This window comes from Salminus brasiliensis, chromosome 13, assembly GCF_030463535.1.
Source record: "Salminus brasiliensis chromosome 13, fSalBra1.hap2, whole genome shotgun sequence".
NCBI lineage: Eukaryota > Metazoa > Chordata > Actinopteri > Characiformes > Bryconidae > Salminus > Salminus brasiliensis.
Window position 1 is genome coordinate 31517948 of NC_132890.1, and position 22571 is coordinate 31540518.

General features: G+C 40.7%; 1 protein-coding gene across 1 annotated transcript in view; it reads right to left on the reverse strand.

Moving 5' to 3' along the window:
- LOC140575498 (leucine-rich repeat-containing protein 49) overlaps positions 1–22571 on the reverse strand; it is a 51996-nt gene that overhangs the window by 18859 nt on the left and 10566 nt on the right. The window contains exons 8-13 of the mRNA XM_072695847.1: positions 20450–20593; positions 10849–10910; positions 8073–8220; positions 3283–3366; positions 1513–1688; positions 862–963 (exon numbers count right to left, since the gene is read on the reverse strand). Of these exons, the coding sequence (XP_072551948.1) occupies positions 862–963; positions 1513–1688; positions 3283–3366; positions 8073–8220; positions 10849–10910; positions 20450–20593 (716 nt within the window). The remainder of the gene's footprint in view (positions 1–861; positions 964–1512; positions 1689–3282; positions 3367–8072; positions 8221–10848; positions 10911–20449; positions 20594–22571) is intronic.

Consider the following 22571-nt stretch of genomic DNA (forward strand, 5'->3'; position numbering starts at 1 on the left):
AACAAACATGTTTGAAAACATTATAGAAAAGATCCTTAAATCAATTTTAGCATCTTTCCGGTACATTTTCTGCCAGGTTTATCCATGTCAAATTTTGTCATGTGGCGGTATGGTTGATGAAGTCATTTACGCTGCATGCAATTAAGGAAATGGGCCGTTCATGCCAGATTTCACACCAGTTGAATGAGCAAATGTGTTACTGCAGCACTGTTTCTTCTCAAAATCACTGTAAATCCAGCGGGGGCATTTGATGAATCTGGCTCAGTGGTACATAAAGATGGTTGTCTAGAAAAACATCAGGTCTTCTTGGTGTTCTGAAACCACAACCGACTTAATCAAAACTGAAACACTTATAATTATAATTATTAATAATATAATTAGAATTATTTATTGCAATATTTATATATACAATTACAATACTATATATATATATATATATATATATATATATATATATATATATATATACTGGTGCATTATAATCCTTAAAAGCATTGTGCCACACAAACCTCACAAACAGAATGCTGCAGTCTGCCTGTATATATATGTGCACACAATACCCTGGGAATAAAGCCTACCCATCATCTTTGCCAAGTAATGGAATAAACATGTGACACACACAGATGCTCTAAGAGTAGTCCAAAAGTTGTGTCTGAAAAAAGAGCCAACAGACTTATATAAATTGTGTGTGTGTGTGTGTGTGTATGTGTGTGAAACAAAGAAACCGATTTGCTTTACAACCATAATCTCATAGTGCATCCATAGACATTACAAATCTGGAGAAATTTACCAGGAAGCAGATCGACTTATTTTACTACGACACCAAGACAGTATGACTGTGTGTGTGTGCTGTGTGCGCACCTGGGGTCTCGGGGGCTGTTGGGGCGACTGGTTGAACGCAACCTACTCTCACTGCCCCCTGCTGGACGCTCCGGAACGGTGAACAGACTCCCTTTGTCTTTTCTAAAAAAGAGCAAAAAGGAGGGGAGAGAAATACAGAGATGCAAGGTAAAGACAGAGTGCAGTCTCATCAACATTGTATGAAGGATATGCTATGGTTTACAGCCATACAGTGCTTTATACCATACACAGATCAGTCATAACATTAACAGCACCTCCCTAATTGTGCCTATTGTACATGTCCCCCTCATGTCGCCAAAACAGCTCTGACCCGTAAAGGCACAGAGTCCATAGATTTCTGAAGGCATCCTGTGGTATCTGGTGTCAAGATGTTAGCAGAGGATCTTTTTAGTCCTTGCAGATGTTCTGACCCACTCGTCTAGCCTTCACAATTTGGCTCAGATTCTTACACTTGCTCATTTTTCCTGCTTCCAACACACCAACTGCCTATTCGCTTGCTGCCTTGACAGGTGCCATCAAAACCAATGTTAGCCCCTTCACTTGTCAGTGGTATTGATGTTATGGTTGATTGGTGATCTGGTCCACCAGAGAGCCATCCATGATTCAGCCCATATCTGTAAACCTATAAAAATGCTAACCTTTGACCCCTACCTCAGCTCGTCAGGTGAGTGCTCTTGAGCGATGCCATTGGTCTGGGCGGGGCAGTGTGCGGGGCTGTTCTCAGGGCTAAGCTCTTCCTTGGCTCCGTTTTGAGCAGGAAGCTCCAGACAGGTCTTGTACCCTTCCCACTGTTGTGCTGCATTGCGGATTGCCAAGCGACGCTTCTCCTACACAAACAAACACAGACAATGGCATCATCACTTTATACATAGATTTATATGAGATGAATCTGTGTAATTTTCCCAAATTGAAATTGCCCAGGTGTTCATGCCAGCATTGCGCCACAGGACACGCTCAATAACAGTAAGAACACACTGTGCGGCCATATCTGTTATCATTGCTATTCTTTTAGAGGGAGGTCGAATGGAACTGCAGATTCATACTGGACCAAAATGTCTTCACAATTATCACTGTCGGAGCCTAAAACCTACACACACTGCAGATTCATACTGGACTAACTGGTATGTGTAACTGGGATCCTTTTATTTACTCTATTATTGATTCATCTACACTGATGCACTGGGACTCTAGGTTCTTAGGCTGTCAAACACAGTTTTAAGTTACTTTTTCCCAGGCTTCTGGAGCACACTGTGTGCTTGCAGAAAACTGTCAGATTGTGCTAGAGCTGGTGGGAACACTCAGTGAACCGTATGTGACAAGGAACATGAAATAACAGGGAGCATCTCTTTACAGTGACACTGAGATGTTTAATGAGAGTTGCAGAGTGCATGGCTATTGTATTTCTATCAGAGTTGTATTCTATTATTAGCTCTTTTAGTTTTTCCTAAAGTATAATCAAAAATGCATTTCTCAACCAATATGTGTACAGTCTCTAACAGCAGACCCCACCTAGAAACCCAAAGAGGAATGTAGCTTCTTTTCACCCCTTATTAAGTTTCCACTAGCTCTGGTGTGGAATGTGCCACTCCCTCTAAATGTGTGTGTGTGTGTGTGTGTGTATGTGTCTAACAAGGCACATGGGGAGTTGATGGTTTATCATCCCTTCGGCAGGGATTAACAGGTTTGAATTACACGATACCATCGAATACCACATTTCTCTCGCAATTCTTCTGCAAAGTAATGTAGCTGACTACTGCCAAGTCACCATGTATCTCTTAAGGAGAGCACATTATACATTATATATACAATTTTTTATGGATCTTTTAATGTATGCTTATATAATAATGAAATTGTATAATATAGCAGGGTTTAAATCATTGTAACCCTTGACGATAATAATGGTTTCATGCAATATGTGAGGATTACAGATCCAATTGAGATACAGCCAGGGTTTGATAGTACTGCATGTTTTATAATTGTATGGTAAATAAACTCACTACACATTTACATTTCGGGGTTTCGGAGGGCTGACCTATTCCTACAGGCTTTTTTATGTAAAACTGTGTAAAAAAATGCTGTTGTTTTAAACAATTTGGCCGCCTAAGACTTCCACACAATATCGTGCGTATATTAACAGACAATTGTCCTATACAGAGGTATTGGACAAATGTCCCCGCTGGTCACACTACTGCAGAATACTGGCCCTAAGAAGCTCTGCTGCAAGATTTTATACTGCATTGGTGGCACAGTACAGTAGATCCAGGACAGTGCATTGCAAACACAGGCTAAGACTAAAAAATTAGAAAAATAAAACACGCTGCAGGACTCTGGCATACGATCAGACAGTAAACACAAGGCCCCTTTAGTGACAACAAAATAACCGGAGGGGAAAAGAACAGAAGGAGATGGAGGAGTGTGCACCTTATGAGCAGCTTGCTTGTGGCTCTCGCGTTTCTTCTCATCCTCCTTTCGCGCTAAAAGACTTGCCGTGCGTCTCTCCTCCTCCTGCAGAACATAATCAGAATTATAAACTCTCCACTCAAAACAGAAGCTCACTAAGCAACACTGAACACGGTTGGTATGTGAGCAGTTGTGTTAAAATGATTTGTCAAAAAATCTCATTTGCACAATGTGCAATGTGTTTGTAGTCCAAATTTTGCTTCTTCTGTTGTGCACTGGAGCTATGAGGCTTAAAAGTCGCTTAACAGTCAATCTTTTCTGCTAATACATGCCCACACTCTAATGTAAACTTTATACATTAGCAAAACTTCAGCTGACCACTGGGATAGAGCCATATAGACACAATGAAAGAACCAGAAAGAAACACCTGGATTTGTGTGTTGTGGGATTTGGGTGACTACTGACAAGTGCTTCTTAGGAAAGTTAGTGTCTCGTTAGACGCTGAACTAAAGAAGCAAGAAGAGTTTTTCACTGAACCATTCCTTTAAAGGACAGTAAAAAGTCCCCTCCCCAAATGAAGTTCAAGATCAGCTTAGTTACAGTATCAGTCAAAAGTTTGAATGTGTGCTGATCATCATCTTAAAAATAATTGATCCAAACGTTAGGGTGGCTATATTTTTACAAAAATTGTAACAATTTTACAAAAAGTATATCAGTTCAGAATCTTATTCAGCACCTTTATCCAGAGCAAACATCTATTAGCTAATGTAACAGAACTGGCGGTTAACGCTGTCCAATGCTGGTGCGTTAGTGTGCTCCAACTTCAGAAAAACTAAATACTGTGATTCAAATTGTGTATTCTACAAATGTCTTCATATCTCAACCCTTGCTACTTCATAAAATAAACAGTCGTCATGGTTGCTGGAGGACACTGACACAATGCAAGAAGGGTGTCCTTCTATTACTTCCTCTGTTATTTTATGTAAGAAAACATGACAAAATTAAGATTTGACTGACTGTCTTCATAAGGCTCAGTTGTACAACAGGCCTGATACTATAACCAGCATAGGGAAGTGCAGCCTTAGGCCATAGCTACGAAAACATTCCAGATATTATGACCAGTGCAAACACGGAGCGTGTCAAATGCATTGAACGTGCTGCACAGAAATTAGAGCAAGTCTTCACTAACTGAGGGGGAAAAAAAATTTAACCCTGGAGGCAGCAAGATGCTGGATATCAGGTACAATAAAAGCCAAAAACTGCTCTCCCTGTAGAACAGCCTGTAACTTGCCCTGCACCATGTTGATACAGATAAGCGTGGGTGGGCCATCTCTTATTTACATAGCGGGCCAGAAGCTGGAAGCACCTCATCAACCTGTCCTAGATTCTCCTTTAGGATCAGCTCAGCTTTTTCTTCTGTTGCTACACAGCGACGACCATTCCAGCTTAAAGGGACCATATTCTGCTCCTCCGTTTTCTTTGTCTAGTCTAAACAGGCTAAAGTGCTTTAGGCTGAATGGCTGGTGATTTTAAAAACAAACATAAAAACGTGTAATAAAATAAGAAGACTTCTGCAGCTTTTTTTGGTACCTTCGGGTACATTCTGGCGCACTCTATACAAACTAACGTCATTCACTGCCCATCGATTGTGCTCTATTGGTGTGATGAGTTTAGCATGCAGTTAGCACTATGCTGACAGACAGCGGCAGGCGTGGGCCAAGCATAAAAGATGATCATGAGAATAGCCCAGCATAACTGTTACACATCAGCTTGTGATACAGAAACCCTGCAACTCGCTTTAAAGTGTTTGCCTCACAAAGGTAATACTAGGGAGCTGGGCCATGCTAACATCGCTGTACTGATATTGGCCTGGCAGGGAGGCCATGCAAACACAGCAGTAGCACAGACAAGCCGGTGGGCAAGTCCAGCAGGCTCTATGTTGGACAAGGCCCGTAGCTGACTCAATGCTGAACATTATTATGCTACAGTGCACTGTCTACATACTACTGTCACCACAGTAATGATTAGTGCACTTGAGGAGAGCTCAAATGGAACTATTCTTGTACCTATTAGATAGACCCAGGATCTTGCAGCACAAAGGTGACGCAAATATGGAGCCAATCAGCGGATCCCTACGCCATTAAGTTCTGTGGCCCCAAGTACGGTTAGCTAACCAAGCTGGAAAAAAAACGGGCGCAGCGTGGCTTGTAAGCTGAACCGTGTCTGTGTGGAAAAGCCACTGGAATGGTTAGCGGCCATCGTTTCTTTGCATATCCCAGTTTAGAAAGCTGTGGTCAGTGTGCAAGGTCAGCTGTGCTATGGCACCCCTGGTGCAGAGATGGTAAAGGGCCAAATAGTGGCAGCTTAGTGGACTTAGGTTATGAACCCACAACCCACAATCAAATAACTGAGCTCTCTGAGTACTGAGCCACCACCGCACCTTTAAAAGGGTAATTCCACCAACAATATTCCACCACCAACAATGTTACTCTTCTGTCACTGACAGAGAATGTGATTCTTAGCTGGTGTGAAAATGTTTATTTCTAATTCTGTTTTTCAGTTTGAAGTTTTCACTACAAATGACATTTTTCTGTCAGTACATCAGTGAAATACACTTGAGGCAAAAACGACTGAAGCAGGATGTGACAGTAATCCCTCTTTAAAGCTACCTTAAGCCTCGCCTCACTGAAAGACTTCTGACCCCTGTCATGAGATCAGCTGTCCTGGTCTAATGATAATAACTTAACAAACAGAATTCAATTACCACAGACTAATCAGTGTCTACATCAGCACAGACAGGGACGGTGATTGGCGAGAACTGCTGAAGTCTATAAAAGCACAAATTGTGTTTGTGAGCGTCTCTGATGGCTTTCTTGCTTGATCAGGGAAATCTTGCAGATGTGTTTGTGAAGGAGGGCTTTTCCAGTCACTGGGTTTGCTGTAACGACGGTGAACGGTAAAAAAAAAAGGTATTCAAGAAATGGACAGAGGACAGGTGTGTATAGAGTAAAGCTCACTGATCAGTGATCAGAGTCGAATGGAAAATAGGGGTTTATTTAAAAACAAAAGCACTCTATAAAGGTGGTGTAACAACACACAATTTGACTGTTTGTAAAACACTGTAGGAAGTGTAAGGGCAAACATGGCTTCTTTTGTTTTGCAGAAGCTATAAATATTCTACTCATCAATAAATAGCAGGCTTTCTAAAAGCACCATTATACAGAACTTCCAGCCTGTCTGTCAAATTACAAAGGTGTGGAAAGAGACGTCTGAGAGGCGTATTTTTTTGTAAGGTTTTATAAATCATAACCAGTGCAAGGACCTTCTGTTGAATGTTTGAATGTAGTTTCGAATGCCTATAGATTTTAACTGGCTTGTGTTCTATCACCTCTCTGATGTCTTCATACATTATGTGGGTTGTGTGTGACTGAAATACAAAAAACAAAAAAAAATGTACAGTGTCCAGTACAATACAATGGCCAGGCTATTATAAATCTATGAGGTCGCCATTGTGGGTGCACTGATTGATTGGTAATCTGTCTATGATGGACACAAACCCCAGCCCAAAAAAACCTCTCACAAACAGGCAGACTTCGGAAGCCCCTAAAACACATTTACTTGTTTAAAAGGGCCTCTAGAGGAATTACAGAGTGCATGTTTACACTGTGCATAGTAAAGCAGATTAGTGTGTAGAATCAGTGATTTCTGTGAGCCACGTCACTTTTATTGCTGTATAAAAGATATACAAGGCTTTAGTACTTGTTGGATGCAGTATATTTGAGTTGATTCAGAGCAGTTTGGATTGGTAAGCACTAATTGTTTTTTGACAATAATGCAAGTGAGGTGGCTTATATGAACATCCGTGTATTTTCATGTTCAAAAGAAACACAACATTAGTCACATTATTAATTATCAGCAGGTAACAGTCACATGAGTTGGTGGACACAAATTTCAGCTATGTTTTACAGTATAAAACATTCTGGCACAGAGCTGAAACTTGGTTAGTCTACCACTCAGGTTCACAGCCCGTTTCATAACTAGAACTTCCAGGAGGCCCAGAGTGATTTTTTTCTCATGAAATTGATCCCAATCCCTTTTGGTTGTATCTAGTATCAAAATTAGAATGTAAATCTAATTTATAAGGTCTTCAGTCCACTTACCAATATAAGTGCTTGCTTAGATATGCAGTATCTATTTAGATACACCAGGAAAATCCTGATTGGCCAACTTTCTGGTATCTAGTAAATACTTGCAGAGTTTAAACACAAGCATGAGGATCCTTTTAAATAAAAATGGCTTAAAATACAGAGGCCTCCCCCCCATTAACGTGGCCTACAAATCCTACAAATCAGGCAAAATCAAGGAAAGCAGATCTATCATTGAACTGTTAGCACACTGTCACAGACTGTGTTACTATACATAAATACAGCAGTGGGATCAAGGCTGAGAGAGATTTCAGGAGTTTCATGTTTTGGGAGATTAAAGCTGTTTAAGTGTGTAAATGCCAGCAATTAGAAGTCAGCTGCTGATACTCAAGATAAAACAGGCACAGTGCCAGCGGCATAATACAGTTTGCTATGGTTATCACAGACTTACACAGCAACACAACACGCAAGTACTAACTCATGATTTTACAAATATTATTTGTAATATGCGCAATTTATAATCTGTCACCTCAGAAACGTCCATGTTACTATATCTGACTCTGTGCTCTAACTCTATCTTTAATCAGTTTGGAAAATGATGTTTCAGTTCATTTAGTTGCTTGGAAAAAATGCATGTGAACAAAAAAGACCTATAAGCAGACTTACGGTGATGCGCTTCATGTCCAGGAGCCGGAGTGGAAGCACACAGCGCAGTGCGGCCTGTTTGTAGCATGACTCCTGAGCTACAGGGTTCCCATCCAGGGTGAGCTCGCACAGAGAGCAAGAGAGTCCCAGACAGGCCAGCTCATCAAAACTACACACACACACATAAACACACACACAAAACTTCAAAAAGCAGGTAAAAACCTAAAACACTATGGAGCATGATCGCTTTTAGCAGTGGAGGTTAATCAACTCAATGTCTATCAATTCCCATTTATAATCCAGGCTAAAAGGTAGCCTGGAAGTTGATCATTATGCCATGGGACACATTACCAATAACAACACACTACATGGGCATGTGTAACAGCACATTTTGTTATTCCATTACAGTGAGGCAAATTAAAAAATGTATAATATATCTGAAGGAGCTCCGAGTTCAGACAGTCCGAGGAGGTAATTCGCTCGACCCCTACGATTTCATAACTGGATTCACTCTGTAATTCTTACTGACAGACTGTGAAAACTACACACACTGCAGATTTTTTATGGATTTAAATACAGTGGCATGCAAACATTTGGGCAGCTCAGGTCAAACTTTCAAAATAAACAGTTAAAGATAAAATATTAATGTATTATTATAGTTTTATAGTACATATAGTATTATAGTACAATTTTATAGTGGAAAAAGGAAAGGAGCAAATGCAAATGTCTGGGTACCCAAGATTTAAGCTCTCGCATACTCAGATTAGGCCTCAATTAACTTGTTAGGGCTATGGCTTGTTCACTATCATCATTATGAAAGACCAATTTATGCAAATTTCAGCTTAATCAATGCACTTCTCAAATCTTGTCCCAACAATCAGCAGCAAGGGGCTCCTCTAAGCAGCTGCCTAGCAGTCTTAAAATGAAACAGTTGATGCCCACTAAGCAGAAACAGGCTATAATAAGACAGCAAAGCGTTTTAAGCAGCTGTTTCACTGTTTCTAATATAATTAACCCACTGCAGTTAAAGCAACACTATGGACTTCTTGGCATTTCTTGCTCTTGCACAAAAAATATAATTCACACTTTTAGTCACAAGTAAAGGACAAGTTTTTTTGGACAAGCTAAAAGAGATACAGAGCAAACCTTGAAAGTGAAAAAGCAAGTGGATTGAAGCGGTAGAGTAATATTACAGAATTTTACAAAAATATGACTTGGGTTACACAGCGTTACGCTTCTCCAAAGTTACATACTCCATTTAGCAGTGTGCTAAGCCCTGAGCAACAGTGACAGCGACAGTATTCTCGCTATCACATCAGTGGGGCATCACAATCATTTTTAAGCTGCTATTTTGCTCTGTTGCTTTACCGGGAACAGTGGAGGTCAGGGTGAGGTCTGGAATACTTGTAGGACTGCCAAATCAGAGATCAAATCAAAAAGACAAATCAAAAACCCTGTTTCACTGCAGTAGACTCTGGTGTGGTGGTGCACTGTTCTATTGTTCTAATGAACAAATATGACCTACATGAATTCTTCACTATAGAAGAAACACCTCAAAATCACAGTTTGTATGACTGTTTGCTCACAGAATCTGAGCAAACAGAACAAATCTGTGGATGGGCCTCAAAAGAGCAATGCATGCAAGAGAGCCTAAGAATCTCAAGGAACTAAAAGCCTTCTGTGAGGAAGAATGGGTGAAAATTCACTAAACAAGAATTGACTCTTAGCTGGACACAGAAATCATTTACAAGCTATGATACTTGTCAAAGGGGGTGTTAAGTACTGACAATGCTGGGTACCCAAACATTTGCTTTAGGTTCTTTTTCCTTTTTGCTTAAAATATTAAAGAAATGTGTCATCTCTCACTTTATAACCTTTGAGTGGTCTAATGCGCTACCATTATGGCATGGGGGGCAAGTTCAAATCCTGAGCCATTCTGCTTTGCCATAATCAGGCCGGCTAGACATCATCTTTTACTCAATCATCTTTTTAGTTATTCATAATAACTGATATGTTGACAAGGGGTGTCCAAATCTTTGCACTGTATATCAGCTGGGCACTAGAAAGAAATACAACACAGAACACAATAGGAGTCATTCTCTTCCCTCTCTTGATTGTTCATTGTGAGAGGTTTCAGAGAGCTCTCATCCAGGCCAATCCGAAACGAATGGGCCCTAAATCACAGGCCTGACCCTTTTAACCAGAGGGTGTAAAACCAAGCCTGCTGGGGCTGGGGCTCACTGCTCACTGCCCCTCACCCCACCCACCACACCCACACTCTTCTGTCCTCTGCTGCCAAACTGCAGAGTCACCCTTTCTTTCTCCTTCTCTCTCTGTCTCTCTCTCTCTCTCCTACACTCCATACGCGTCGCAAATCCAAAGCCGTGGATGGTGGCAGCATGACACGGCAAAATCCAGGACAAAGGATTTGGGCTGCCATGGCGGATTAACAAAAAACAGAACAAATATAAATACATACACAGGCAGATCCAGCATCAGAAAGATCCAATCACACACACATACACATACAAGCACACATACACACATCTACAGGCTTGCTAACTTCCTTAGCAACCACACCATCCTCACACTGACACAAAAGCCAAGCGAAACGCCCTCGTTCACTTTGCCATGGTTACCGAAACTGCTCATAATGTAGTGCAATCCCTTACACGTGGGCAGAGAGACAGAAAAAAAGCTGTCTGCCTCAGCACTTTTCTTCTGCGGCAATACCGGGGGCCCAAGCACAGGTCTCAGGCAGGAGGGGGTTAAAACAGCAGCACTTTTCTTTTCTTACCTGCAGATGCTGTTGGAGCTGAGGAAGAGACGCTGGAGACAGGGCAGCTGGTCCACCTCCGTCTGCACAGAGAGAGGGAGAGAGAAAAAGAGGAAGAGAGGGGGATGAAAAAGCATTAAAGAGATGCTGCAGCAGTCTCCTCATGCAGCTGAAAGCTCTTACCATTCAGCCCAGTCACCTTGCAGTGCCGGCACACTGCTCCATCCGGCCAACATGCGCACGCACACACACACACACACACACTTACACAGGCTGCTGCGGCTGCTCAGGGAGGGGCGGGAACAGAGCGCAGGAGGTAAGGGGGAGGAGGAGAGAGGGGGGGGGGATAAAGAGGGGGAGAGAGAGAGAGTGAGAGAGGCTAATGCAGAGACAGCCACTGCAGGGAGATGCTCAAACGGCGCATGCACACACACACACACACACACTAGCATCTACACGCACACACACAGCAAGAGGTGGCAAATGGCAGCGATGTTCCGGCAGATGACGATTGTAGCGGAAGAGATTGGAAGTGCTAATGAGGGGGGATCTGTTTAACGATTAGTCTGTGTGTGTGTGTGTGTATGTGTGTGTGGATGGGTGGATGGGTGGGTGTATCAGAAAATGCAGATGAAAGAATGGTGGGGAAGAGAGAGACAGACAAAAATAAATTTAAAGTAAGTGCATGCAAGTGTATGCATACATGCATCATGCCCTGTGTCCGAATTTTTGTGGACACCTCGTCTAATAAATGCATTCAGCCCCTTTAAATTTCACCTAATGCACACACACAGCTTATCTAGTCCCTGTAGAGAAATACTGTCAATAGAAAAGAACGCTATAGAATATGACTGGAGCAGTTAAACATGAACCTACTGGCACCATGCCAAATGTCAGGTGTGTTCTTGTCACTGAATGCAATCAAATCCTCAAAGCAATGCTCCAAAATCTAATAGAAAGCCTTCCTTGGACCGTAAAGACAGTTAATCCAAAAAAAGCAGGATAACCTCTTTTTGACCATTGATTTTGAGAAAAAAAAAAAAAACAATGAATGAGCAGGTGTCCCCATACTTTTGTCCATATAGTGTATAGATGTATTCACTAAGACAAGATGTTCCACATTCAATCCTCTTGTGTGTCCCCCGCTTCAGTTGTGCATGATCTACACATTTCAGGTTCTGCCTCAACATTTGAGTAGGTTTTAGGTCAGAAATTTGTGTAAGCCATTCCAAAGGTTTAAATTCTGGAGACTTGCTTGTGTGCTTTGGATCATTGTCTTGTTGAATGGCCCAACTCTGCTTAGGCTGGCTCAATACCCAATAGAGTTATGGGCTCAATACCTAATGTGTGCTCAATAGGGTTTACTAAGCTAACTCAAACCCAAACTACCACCTAATAAATGCATTCATTTACAAACGCTTTACAGTCTGATTTTCAGACAGACATAACGTATCTCATGTCAGACATAAAGCTCCACTTTAGATTCATCTGTTCAGAACACCCTGTCCTAGAACTAAGGAGCATTCTCTAGGTTTGCTTGTCCAAGTTGGGACATGCATTTATATTCTTCTTGTTTAGCACAGTTTAGCAGTGTTTGCCATGTTCTTCTACCATGGATCCCAATCTTGCCCAGCATTTTCCTGAGGCAAGAGAGGTTGCCGTTGTTGGGTTATTTGTCACTTCCTGGATGATTTGTTTTAGAGAATTTTGAAAAGATTGTCAGGTCATCTGTCTGTGAGCTGTTAGCTGCAGCTAAAGCATAGTTGGGTCATGCCACAGGACAATGATCCAAAGCACAGAAGCAAGTCTTCCTCACAATGATACTTTCTACACAATGACAGTCTACCTCAGATTGAACCGAGGCCCTACTGAAATGCTGTGGCAGGATCTAAAATGTGCAATTCATGTTGGAAGGCCTACAAATGTCACTGAGCTAAAGCAGTTCCTTAAGTAGTAAATGGGCCAAAATCCCTCAATGCTGCTGCAAGAAAATTAACTGACAACTAGAGAAAGTGTTTGAATGCTGTTAAGCGGGGTGTAGCCAGGTTGTTAAAGGAAATATAAATATACATGTGTTGTAAAAGGGACCTGTATGTCTCTTTTTCATTCAGGTAGGTGTGGGTGAATGTCCGTTCTTATTAAATGCATGAAATGGCTATCCTATTGTTGTGTTCTGGCTTTCTCAGGCTCTCTTTTGTGCATAAGTAGGTTCTGGTTCAAGACATAACATCGTTCAGAGTTTAAAATGTGCATAAATGTGTACAGGAGATTATGAGAGAGAAAAAGAGAGAAAGAGAAATTGAGTGAGTCAGAGAAAGTGTCAGAGAGTGCGAGAGAGATCGAGAAAGAAAGAAAGAGAGCATGAGGAGATAAGGAGATAAAGCGTCTGGCAGATGAGGACACAGCAAGGCAGCAAAATCACAGGGGACGACAGTTCTCTGTAGCAGTGTGTGTGTGTGTGTGTACAGGGGGGATCAGTGATGAGATCCTGTGATCAAAAAGAGTTATGCTTCCACACCCACTCACACAATATCTTTGTTAGATGCTGAAAGTCCTGAGTCAGCACTTACTGCAGAGTATGGCTTACTGCCCTTAACACCTCACAGACTGCCAACAATCAGCACGCACTCATACACGCACACACATGCATGCACGCACACACACTGTTTTCTGTTCTCAGTGAGATGCTTGTAGGCAACAAATGCAGGCGAACAATAACAGCAGCAGATCCATGAATAGAAAGACTGCTTTAGGCCTAAAGCTTAAATCTGCACCTCCCTACCTCTACCTCCAATCTTTTTCTAGCAGTCCTCTATCTTTTTGTTCTGAACAATCCACCAATGATGAAATAGCAAAATGACAGAGCATTGTTTTTACACCACAGTGAATAACACTTCTGCCCTCCAGACTGGGGTTCGATTCCCTACCTGGGCTAGAACACCATACTACATCAACAACAGTCTAACATGAAAATACATTCACAAAGAAACAGAAATGGAGCATTAATGCTCAATATCCTTATTTATGGATCCGGACGAAGCTTTCTGTCTGTACTCAGCATTCATTTAATCCGTATTTGTGCATATCTCTTTCAAATACAGACTAAATGACGCAGTACCACTACGAAGGCAGTGCAGCCAATAGTTTACGCAAAACAACCACTGCCATATGGACACGATGAAGAACCTCTGGCAGAAAGGAAACTTATAGCAGAACGTTTACACCAATTTTACAAACGATTACACCGCTGCCTCTTTCATCCTTTTTTATGACGTACATTATCACACCCTCCTCCACCTTTGCTGTGTTTGTTGTAGGTAGAAACGTTTGTCTCTGAACAGCCCTCTAGAGGATGTATTTCTTAACATCCACGACAAAAAGAATTAATGCACAGACGTATGCAGTGACAGTAACAATATTTTATAATGAACATATTTATTTTCATGCATAAAAAAAGGAAGTATAACTGAGCCTTAACACTACCTACATCCATTTTTTTCCATATTATAGATAGCAAATTACCCAAGCCACTCGTTAGTACTCTCCCCCTATCACATGTAATGCTTCTAACACCTGACACCTGGTCACAGGGAATCCAACGTGCTCTGAGAAACGTGTTGAGTACCCAACTCTGATGCAGTGGCTAGCTACTTCCTCCGGAAGCTGAGAAAGGCGCATCTCCCTCCACCCATCCTCACCATCTTCTACAGAGGCACCATAGCGAGCATGCTGAGCAGCTGCATCACTGCCGGGTTTGGGAACTGCATCGTCTCTGACCGCAAGACCCTCCAGTAAATAGTGAGGATGGCTGAGAGGATTATCCGAGTCTCTCTCATTCATCACACCACCCGGAGCATCCGCAACCAGCATTGTGGATGACCCCACCCACCCTCCTGCCATCAGGAAGAAGGTATCGCAGCATCCGGTCCAACACGACAAGACTCTGCAACAGCTATTTACAACAATCCATCCGATTGACTGATACATACACACATTCATTCACCCAAGATGTGAATCGCACTACATACTACCTCACTACGTCACACCACGTCATTTGCAAATAAATTGCACATTGCATTTTGCACATACATGTTATTTATTTTAGAAAACTAGAGTACTGCACTAACTTGTGCTGCACTCTACTGTTAAATAGTATGCACATTCTGTTTGCACAACCCTACTTACCACTACAGTCTCAGTCTATCTGATTTATTTATTGTACCCTGCCTGTACGCTTTCTAGTCTGCACTGTGTTGTTGCTTGCTGCACCAAGGTTGTGGAGGAACGTTGTTTCGTTTCACTGTTTACTCTGTATATAGTTGAAATGACAATAAAGCCTCTTGACTCATCCTTATGCTTGCCTATTTTTCCAGCTTTTAACACATCGACTGATCGATTGCTGCTTAATATGTAGCTGAAGATGATCAATGTTTCACTTTACCTGTCAGTGGTGTTAATGTTATGGCTGAACATTGTATATTACAGAACAACAACAGTCACTGAGATTGTATTCTACCATTCCCATCTTTTTATTAATTCTTTTTATTTGTATTTTGTTGAGGTTGCCAGTGTTATTATGTCAGTTGAATGTGCAGCACTGTTTGCTCCCATTTAGCAAAAATTGTATTTCCACTCATGTACGACTTCTCAATTCAGAGGTTTGGTTTCAGTTGTAAGCTTCTTAGGCACTTGCCGTGTTTTGAGATTGCTGCTGTGCTTTAGACGGAGGGGTTGATTGCTTTCCAGGCTAAGATCAGTCTGGGATACTGACCACTCTGTGCCACGTATCCTGAGAAGCCTGTGCCCTGTGTTCGTGCCTCGTTTGATGGTAAGCCGGGTCACTGTTATTGTGTAGCGGGCATGAACGACCTCTAGAGCGTTGCCTGCTTACTCTTACATAAATCTGATCTGTCAAGGCAGGCATGCAAGAGCACAACATGCTGCGCAAAACATGGGAAGGAATCTCCATGGAAAAGACTAAAGGCTTAAATTATAATACACAGAAAACCCAAACGCATACACATCCGTGCCTCCTAAAGTGAGTGATGTTTTTAAACACATGTATTTAATATTGTGGAAAGTTATCGGTTTCAACTGGCTCTTAATTAATTACATTTTTACCATGTTACCACTCTGCATTTTATGTCAGTTGCATAATGTAGATCGGTTAGTACTGGGGTGAATGACAAAGGTCAATAATTTTGATCCTGGATGGCAAGTCATCCACACTTTAATTTAACTCATGTTAAAAGGCCATACCATTAAAAATATAATCATTTATTAAAATATAAACATTATTGTACATTTAAACATTCTAGGCTATTTCAAAATGTCGGAAAGGAATATTTTTGATAGTACATAAAACCACACAAATGTTTAAGTGAGATGTTGACTATGTTTACTAAGACTGTGTAAGAAAGAGAGACTTAGAGATGACAAAAATGATAGGCACTATTGGCCTAATGACATTAGTAATAACCTTGACTGACCTTGTCATGTCTGCCCTGTCTCCTGTTTAGTCCATTCTGTTCTATTTCTGGCCTTGTGCATGTTGTGTCTACTTTCTTTTCGAGTTATTATTTATTGTGTACTGAGTCAAATATTTTTGTTGATGCTCCTCTGACTTGTAACAGGGAGAATGGTGTCTCTGTCATTGCCACTCTGGGCTGAGCACACTTCTACTACACTAAATAACTTTGGTGGAGCAGCTTGAGACCTCTCACAAGAACTGTGTAACACTGTATAACTCGAGACATATTACTGTAAAATCCTGTAACACTGCTCTACTGTCTCTGTCCAAGGGCTTCTTTCACTTCAGTGCTGCTTCTGAATCTCTCAGCTTAACAAATGCAAGTGTACAGCTATTAATAAGGGGGAGCTCAGAGCACAATTTGTATTTACAGTAGTGGTGTAAAAGTGCATTAACATTCCCGAACTGTAGGGGAGCCGTAGCATTAGGCTGCTTTAAGGTACTCATGTTCTATATTTTATTGTGCATTTAATTACTATTTGCTGTGCCTCTAAGGATGATGTATGCAAATGAGCTCTGCTCAAATGAGCTTGACTTCAATAGGCGAAATGAGCTTTGACTTCAATAGGCGAAAGCATGCTGTAGGATGAACAGGTGGATATATGTAAATTAGTTGTTTTCCGTGAACTCACAAAATCAAAGAAATTACAATAGGCTGTTTTTGCAGTTTATGTCCATATACTGATTGTCTAAACTGGGTAGTGACCTGCACGTTTTGAAACTTTAGCAACAGCTGTGTACTATTTTAAACTCTTATTTGTGAGGAAAATCTATTCTCAATGATACGGTCCCTTTAATTAAACAGACAACCTTTCTGTGTGGACCGCGCTGCAGCCTTTAACAGATGCTATTGGTAAAACCTCTTCAATACTGCAGGAGGCACTGCTAGCTTCAAGGTCACACAGGCCTTCTGGCTCTCATTGTAGAGTACAAAGCATGTGTATCACATCTGGGGTGATCGGGTTCATCAACTGAGTGAGGTTTACAAACAAACATCAGAACAGCATGGAAGATCAGAGGCAGAGAATAAAGCTAGAAACACCCTTCATCCATCCCTCTCCTTCTCTGTCTCCCCAATTCTCTGAATGGCCGTGGCTATATTTAGCAACTGTGTCCCAGACAGAACATGATGTCATCACTTTTGCCAAAAACCCACCAATCCGAGGAGGGGAAGACAGACAGACAGACAATGTACTGTATAATCGTCCTGGCTAATACTGTTTAAATCGGAAATGCATCAGAAGTGCAGAAACACTTTGTCCAAAGATTGTTAGTCTCTAATCATTTCATTTTATTTGATTTTTTAATAATATAAATCAAACAGAATGTAGCAAAAAATGTGTAAAAAAAAACTAAATACAATTGTTAACACATTTAACTGAGGCATCAAATAACACTTTGGAATAAATTTTATTGGTAAAATTATGTCCCCTTTTTTTTTTTAGATGATGCATTTAGGAAGTGGATATGAAAATCAACCATATGGTTGACTTGCCCAGTTAGGGTAATTCTTGGCATGAACTAACAAGTATTGCATAGCAGTTGCTGTAATACAATAGAACTGGGATATATAAGTTTCTGTGCAAAACAAAACACAGACAAATATGTTCTGTAGCTGTAGCTATACATATGGTTATTATAATACATATTATTATTATGCATATAATTTGATGAGGCACAGCTATGATGGCTATAGCAGAAATATTATGTAAAGAGTAAATGGCTTTAAAAATATGCCAGTTTGAAGGCAAATGTATTAATCAATATATTCACTGATTATTTATTAATTATTAACCCATTAATCTCAATGAACTGACCTCTCTCAAATATTAAGTCACCATGAAGACAGTGTTTTTATTCTCCCTCTCTAAATAAACTGAACGTTCCATCCAGTTCACTGCATGATATACATATAATGGCCACTGTTCAGATTACTATCACAATTTTATTACATGCTTAAAGCTATAAGGGAAGGCATGTATGAGCATAAAAGGATGTGTGCTGACATGTCTCATAATGGCTTTAGCATGCCAAAGAAAAACAACTCAATTACAACCTTATTTAGTGCTCTCTCTCTCTCTCTCTCTCTCTCTCTCTCTCTCTCTCTCTCTCCTTCTCTTGATCTGTCATGATTCACACATATTTTAGGAAAATTTAGCAAAGCCAAGACCACAATGAACAAGCCTAATCCTCCCACACTGTGGCAAAGCTGAAGATGAATCCACCACAAACAGTAATATTGTATGATTTACTTATTTACTTATTTATACTTAAGATATACTACATACGTTGAAAATATAACCCTATTTTATTGTTGTGTTGTATGTAATAATAGTTGCAATAATAGCAGGTCCCTAAAACCTAAAGAAAATAAATTTAAGTTTCTTGACAAACCAAAAAAAAAAAGGTTCCTTGAAGCACCCAAAGGTGAATAAAATGGTTTAAAATGAACATTTAGGTTCCTCACAGAACTACCCTTTTCAAAAGGGTTCCTTGAGGCTACCTAAAGGGTTCCACTACTGTGGCTAGCTAGATAACTCCAGAAAAACAAATATCCTTTCATTTTTAATGTGTAGAAAACACTGAATTTTTAATGCAAACACTAAATTATAGAACACTGTACAACTGTTTTTCCTAGCAGTTTTAAATGTGGTGCTACTGCTTTTCTGGTGCATTTTTAGCACCAGTTTCAGCTCAATTGCAAATTTCATACAACCTGAATAGTAATCAGACAAGGTGCTATATTTTTCTATATCACCTGCTCTTACTGATAAAATCCACTGAAAGGCATGAAGGAGGATTAGGACGTTAACAGTGAGAGGTGAGAGTGTTCAACAGTGGTGTCAGTCATACAAGTTCAATCAGAAGAATATAGCTATGGCCAGAGCAGACCGGTTTGAATAAAAGCAGTGTGAACCCCTGCTGTTGAACGTGCAGCAGAGCTGCTTTTACCTCTTTGCAGAGCTTGAGCTGGGGCTCAGGCTTACTAACTGAAACTGTCCTCTTCTAGTGCTACATTGCCCTCCTCTGTACAGGCGGAGCAATTACACCAGCACTGCCTTTTAATACTGTGTTTATTAACCAATATTTTACTTAATTTGCCAATTCCATCCACCTAGCACAACCTTTCTCTATCACACAACACTAGCAAGCTCGGAGTGTGAGGATTAGCACTTGGAGGAGAACTTGAACTCCCCAATTGGGATTGTGATTGGCTTACATCTCACTGGGTTGGCAGAGAGCAAACACACCCTCTCCACCCAGAGAGAACAGAGGCTCATTATTCTTACTCTTTGACATGTGGACATGTTCTGCACTTGAAGTCTCCGTTTATGCTTTTGCCCCTCCAAGGGATCTAATAAATGTCCTTAGAGCTAATACAGCAAAGGAAAAAGTTATTAGTTGGTATAATATTCAAGCTAAGCACATTCAATGTCATTATGCTTACACTTATCGAGTACAATAAAATCTCTTTGCTTATCACAGAGAGCAGGGTTAGCCATGCCACAGCGCCACTGGAGCAAAGACGGTTAAGAAAGATAAAAATGCAACAAAAAAAAGTTCTCCAACTCTAACTAAGCCACCATTATCCTATATGGTGGCAATACAGTATATCTTATAGTACAGTATATCCCATCTCTTTAAGTATTATATTATGATATTTTTGACATTTTGACACAAACAAACAAAATGCATAGTATTTCTATGGCCACAACTAGGAATATGATGTGGTCAACACAAGGAGTAAATGTGCTGATCTTAAGAGAGCTTTTTCATACTGGAGGGTCTTGATACCGCTGTGCTTATATATGAAAAAGTGAAGAGAACCATGTCTATGGATTGATCTGAGTTAAACTCCATCCTCCATGTGCCATATCCTGGTATTTCTGTGAACATTTTTTTTTAGATGTGAAGCACCTCAGGGAGGTTTAAAGGGTGCATAGTATCCAGAATGGGGTGCCACTACTACTCAAATTGCTTTTGGTGCTTCACATCAATAAAACTGCGTGCCATTGTTTTAAACCCTGTAAAAACTTCCCAAACATAACATTTTAAATGATAAGGATTGTATGGTATTGCATGAGTGCTTACCACAGTGGAGATATGGTTGTGTCTGATGTTGAGTTCTGTCAGTGAGTCCAGGCCCTGCAGGTTCTCCATTCTGCTGATGTAGTTACCTGCCAGGTTCAGTATGCGCAGTTCTGACAGATGAGACACGTTCTCTATCTTACTGATCTATAAGAAGAATCAAACCACAACAGTGCAGGTCAGTCTCACACAGCAAACCAGCCAGAAATCAAATGTCGATTGCATACAGAGTGTAACAATTGTCAGCAATTTGAAAGCAAAGAGTAATGCTACTGTTCTAGTTCACCTGACAAGACAAAGTTGGTGTCCTATGTTTGCTTCTTTAGTTTTGCACTGAAGGTAGGTTAATATTACTAACAAATAACGAAAGCCTATAAGCCACCAATTAGCACAGTGCAAAACCATCACATTTGCCACACTGTCATATCATGGAAAACCAAGGAACCAAAGGAATCCCTGGTGTTCTCTGTTGAAGAGCAATCTAACATAGCTCATTTGCATATGTTAGTCTTAAAGGCTAAAAAAAAGGCTGTTTAATTCTAAAAGATATAGAGAAATTGACCACATAATGAGTTAACTGTATATCAAACAGTGTCAGAAACCACAAAGTAATTCTGTTCAGCTTCTACAGCTCAATAGAGAAACTACTGGGAAGCTTGGAGAGTGCTATAGTCTAAAAGACATGGCATGTGAGATACAAAAGGGGCCAATAATTACTTCAATTTAGGTGACTGCCAGTGACTGGCAGTCATGTGGCATGTGCTACCATCATCCATTTTTTTTATTATGCCATGAAGCCATAGTAAGCAAGCAATCCCACCATTTCCAATTAACCTCTAGGCTTAGCATTCAGAGTATTAATTGTAAGATTGCTAAACTGATGAGGTAACTGCAAATAAATGAATGAATGCCTAAGGATTCTAAGAGTGAGGAAGTGTGGGAGCATAAACAGGTCCTTTAGGATTTAATTAACTAGGCCAGGAACAGGACTGAGTGTGCTGGTGCTGAACACCAGGTGGACAGCTTCTTCCTTAGGGCTAAGAACCTGATGTAGCTGATTCCAACTGCCCTGGCAAAAAAGCTGGCCTTTGTTTGGAGGTAACTCAAGATTATGAGAATCAGGCCAAGATGCCTAGTGTCTCAGAGATACATCCGGGATCTGACCTTTTCCTGAAACTTCCCCTCTAAAAGGCTCCTCACTCAGCCCATAGTGAGGATGAGGATGATGTCAGCCTAAAGATTATACAATCACAGACAACATGTTTGCGCTGTCTTTTGAAAAAACACAATTAGGCAAGATTGAGAATTTGAGTGTTATCATGTTATGTGAGACACTGTAGCCCACACAAGCCTCACTTGCCAATATACCTAAAGTAATAACACAACACATACCAGTTGGAAAGCACAGTGGATAACACCACTGTCTTTTGTTTTCGTTTGATGATTTGCAGTTGCAATTACAGTCTTCTGAGTTTTATTGCAAGCATTTGACCATAAGGCATCGATGTGCAGGTGACTACATATGGTTATCTACATGTGTTGGATAGAAGCTATAAGTTGTTTATTGTCAAAAGGAGCGTGTAAACATTGTTAAAAAAAAGTTTCAAAGCATACCATTCACTCCCTAGTTTTTGTATAGATACTGAGCAGCTCACTTTTTTGTGATACATGCAAAGCAATGCAAAGCATTTATGTATATATCCACCCATTCAGCCTACAGCAGTTTAGCTCCACACGTTCACACTGAAGTTAGAAGGAGTGTGACAGTAAGGAGTCAGTGGAACCGTGGTCCAACCCCATAGTAGTCTAAGCCCTGAAGCCGGTTAAAACCTGGTGGTGCTTAAAAAGGCTCAGTTAGTCCCCACAGGGGGAAAGCCAGAAACTGAGAGAGACCCAGAGGTTAGCACACATGGTTAAAAGCCCAAGGGACTCTGGACTAAGTCCATTCAGCCTATTAGCTGCCTAGTAGCTCGGTTTGGCCTATAGTCATGTCATATTCCTGTAAAATCTGATGATATTACCCTACTTCATCAGTCCACATGCTTCTTTCACTTTCAGTGATGGTTCTGTATTACATTAAAAGTAATGTAAAAGAAATGCATGTAAGTCTGTCTTTAGGGGTGGC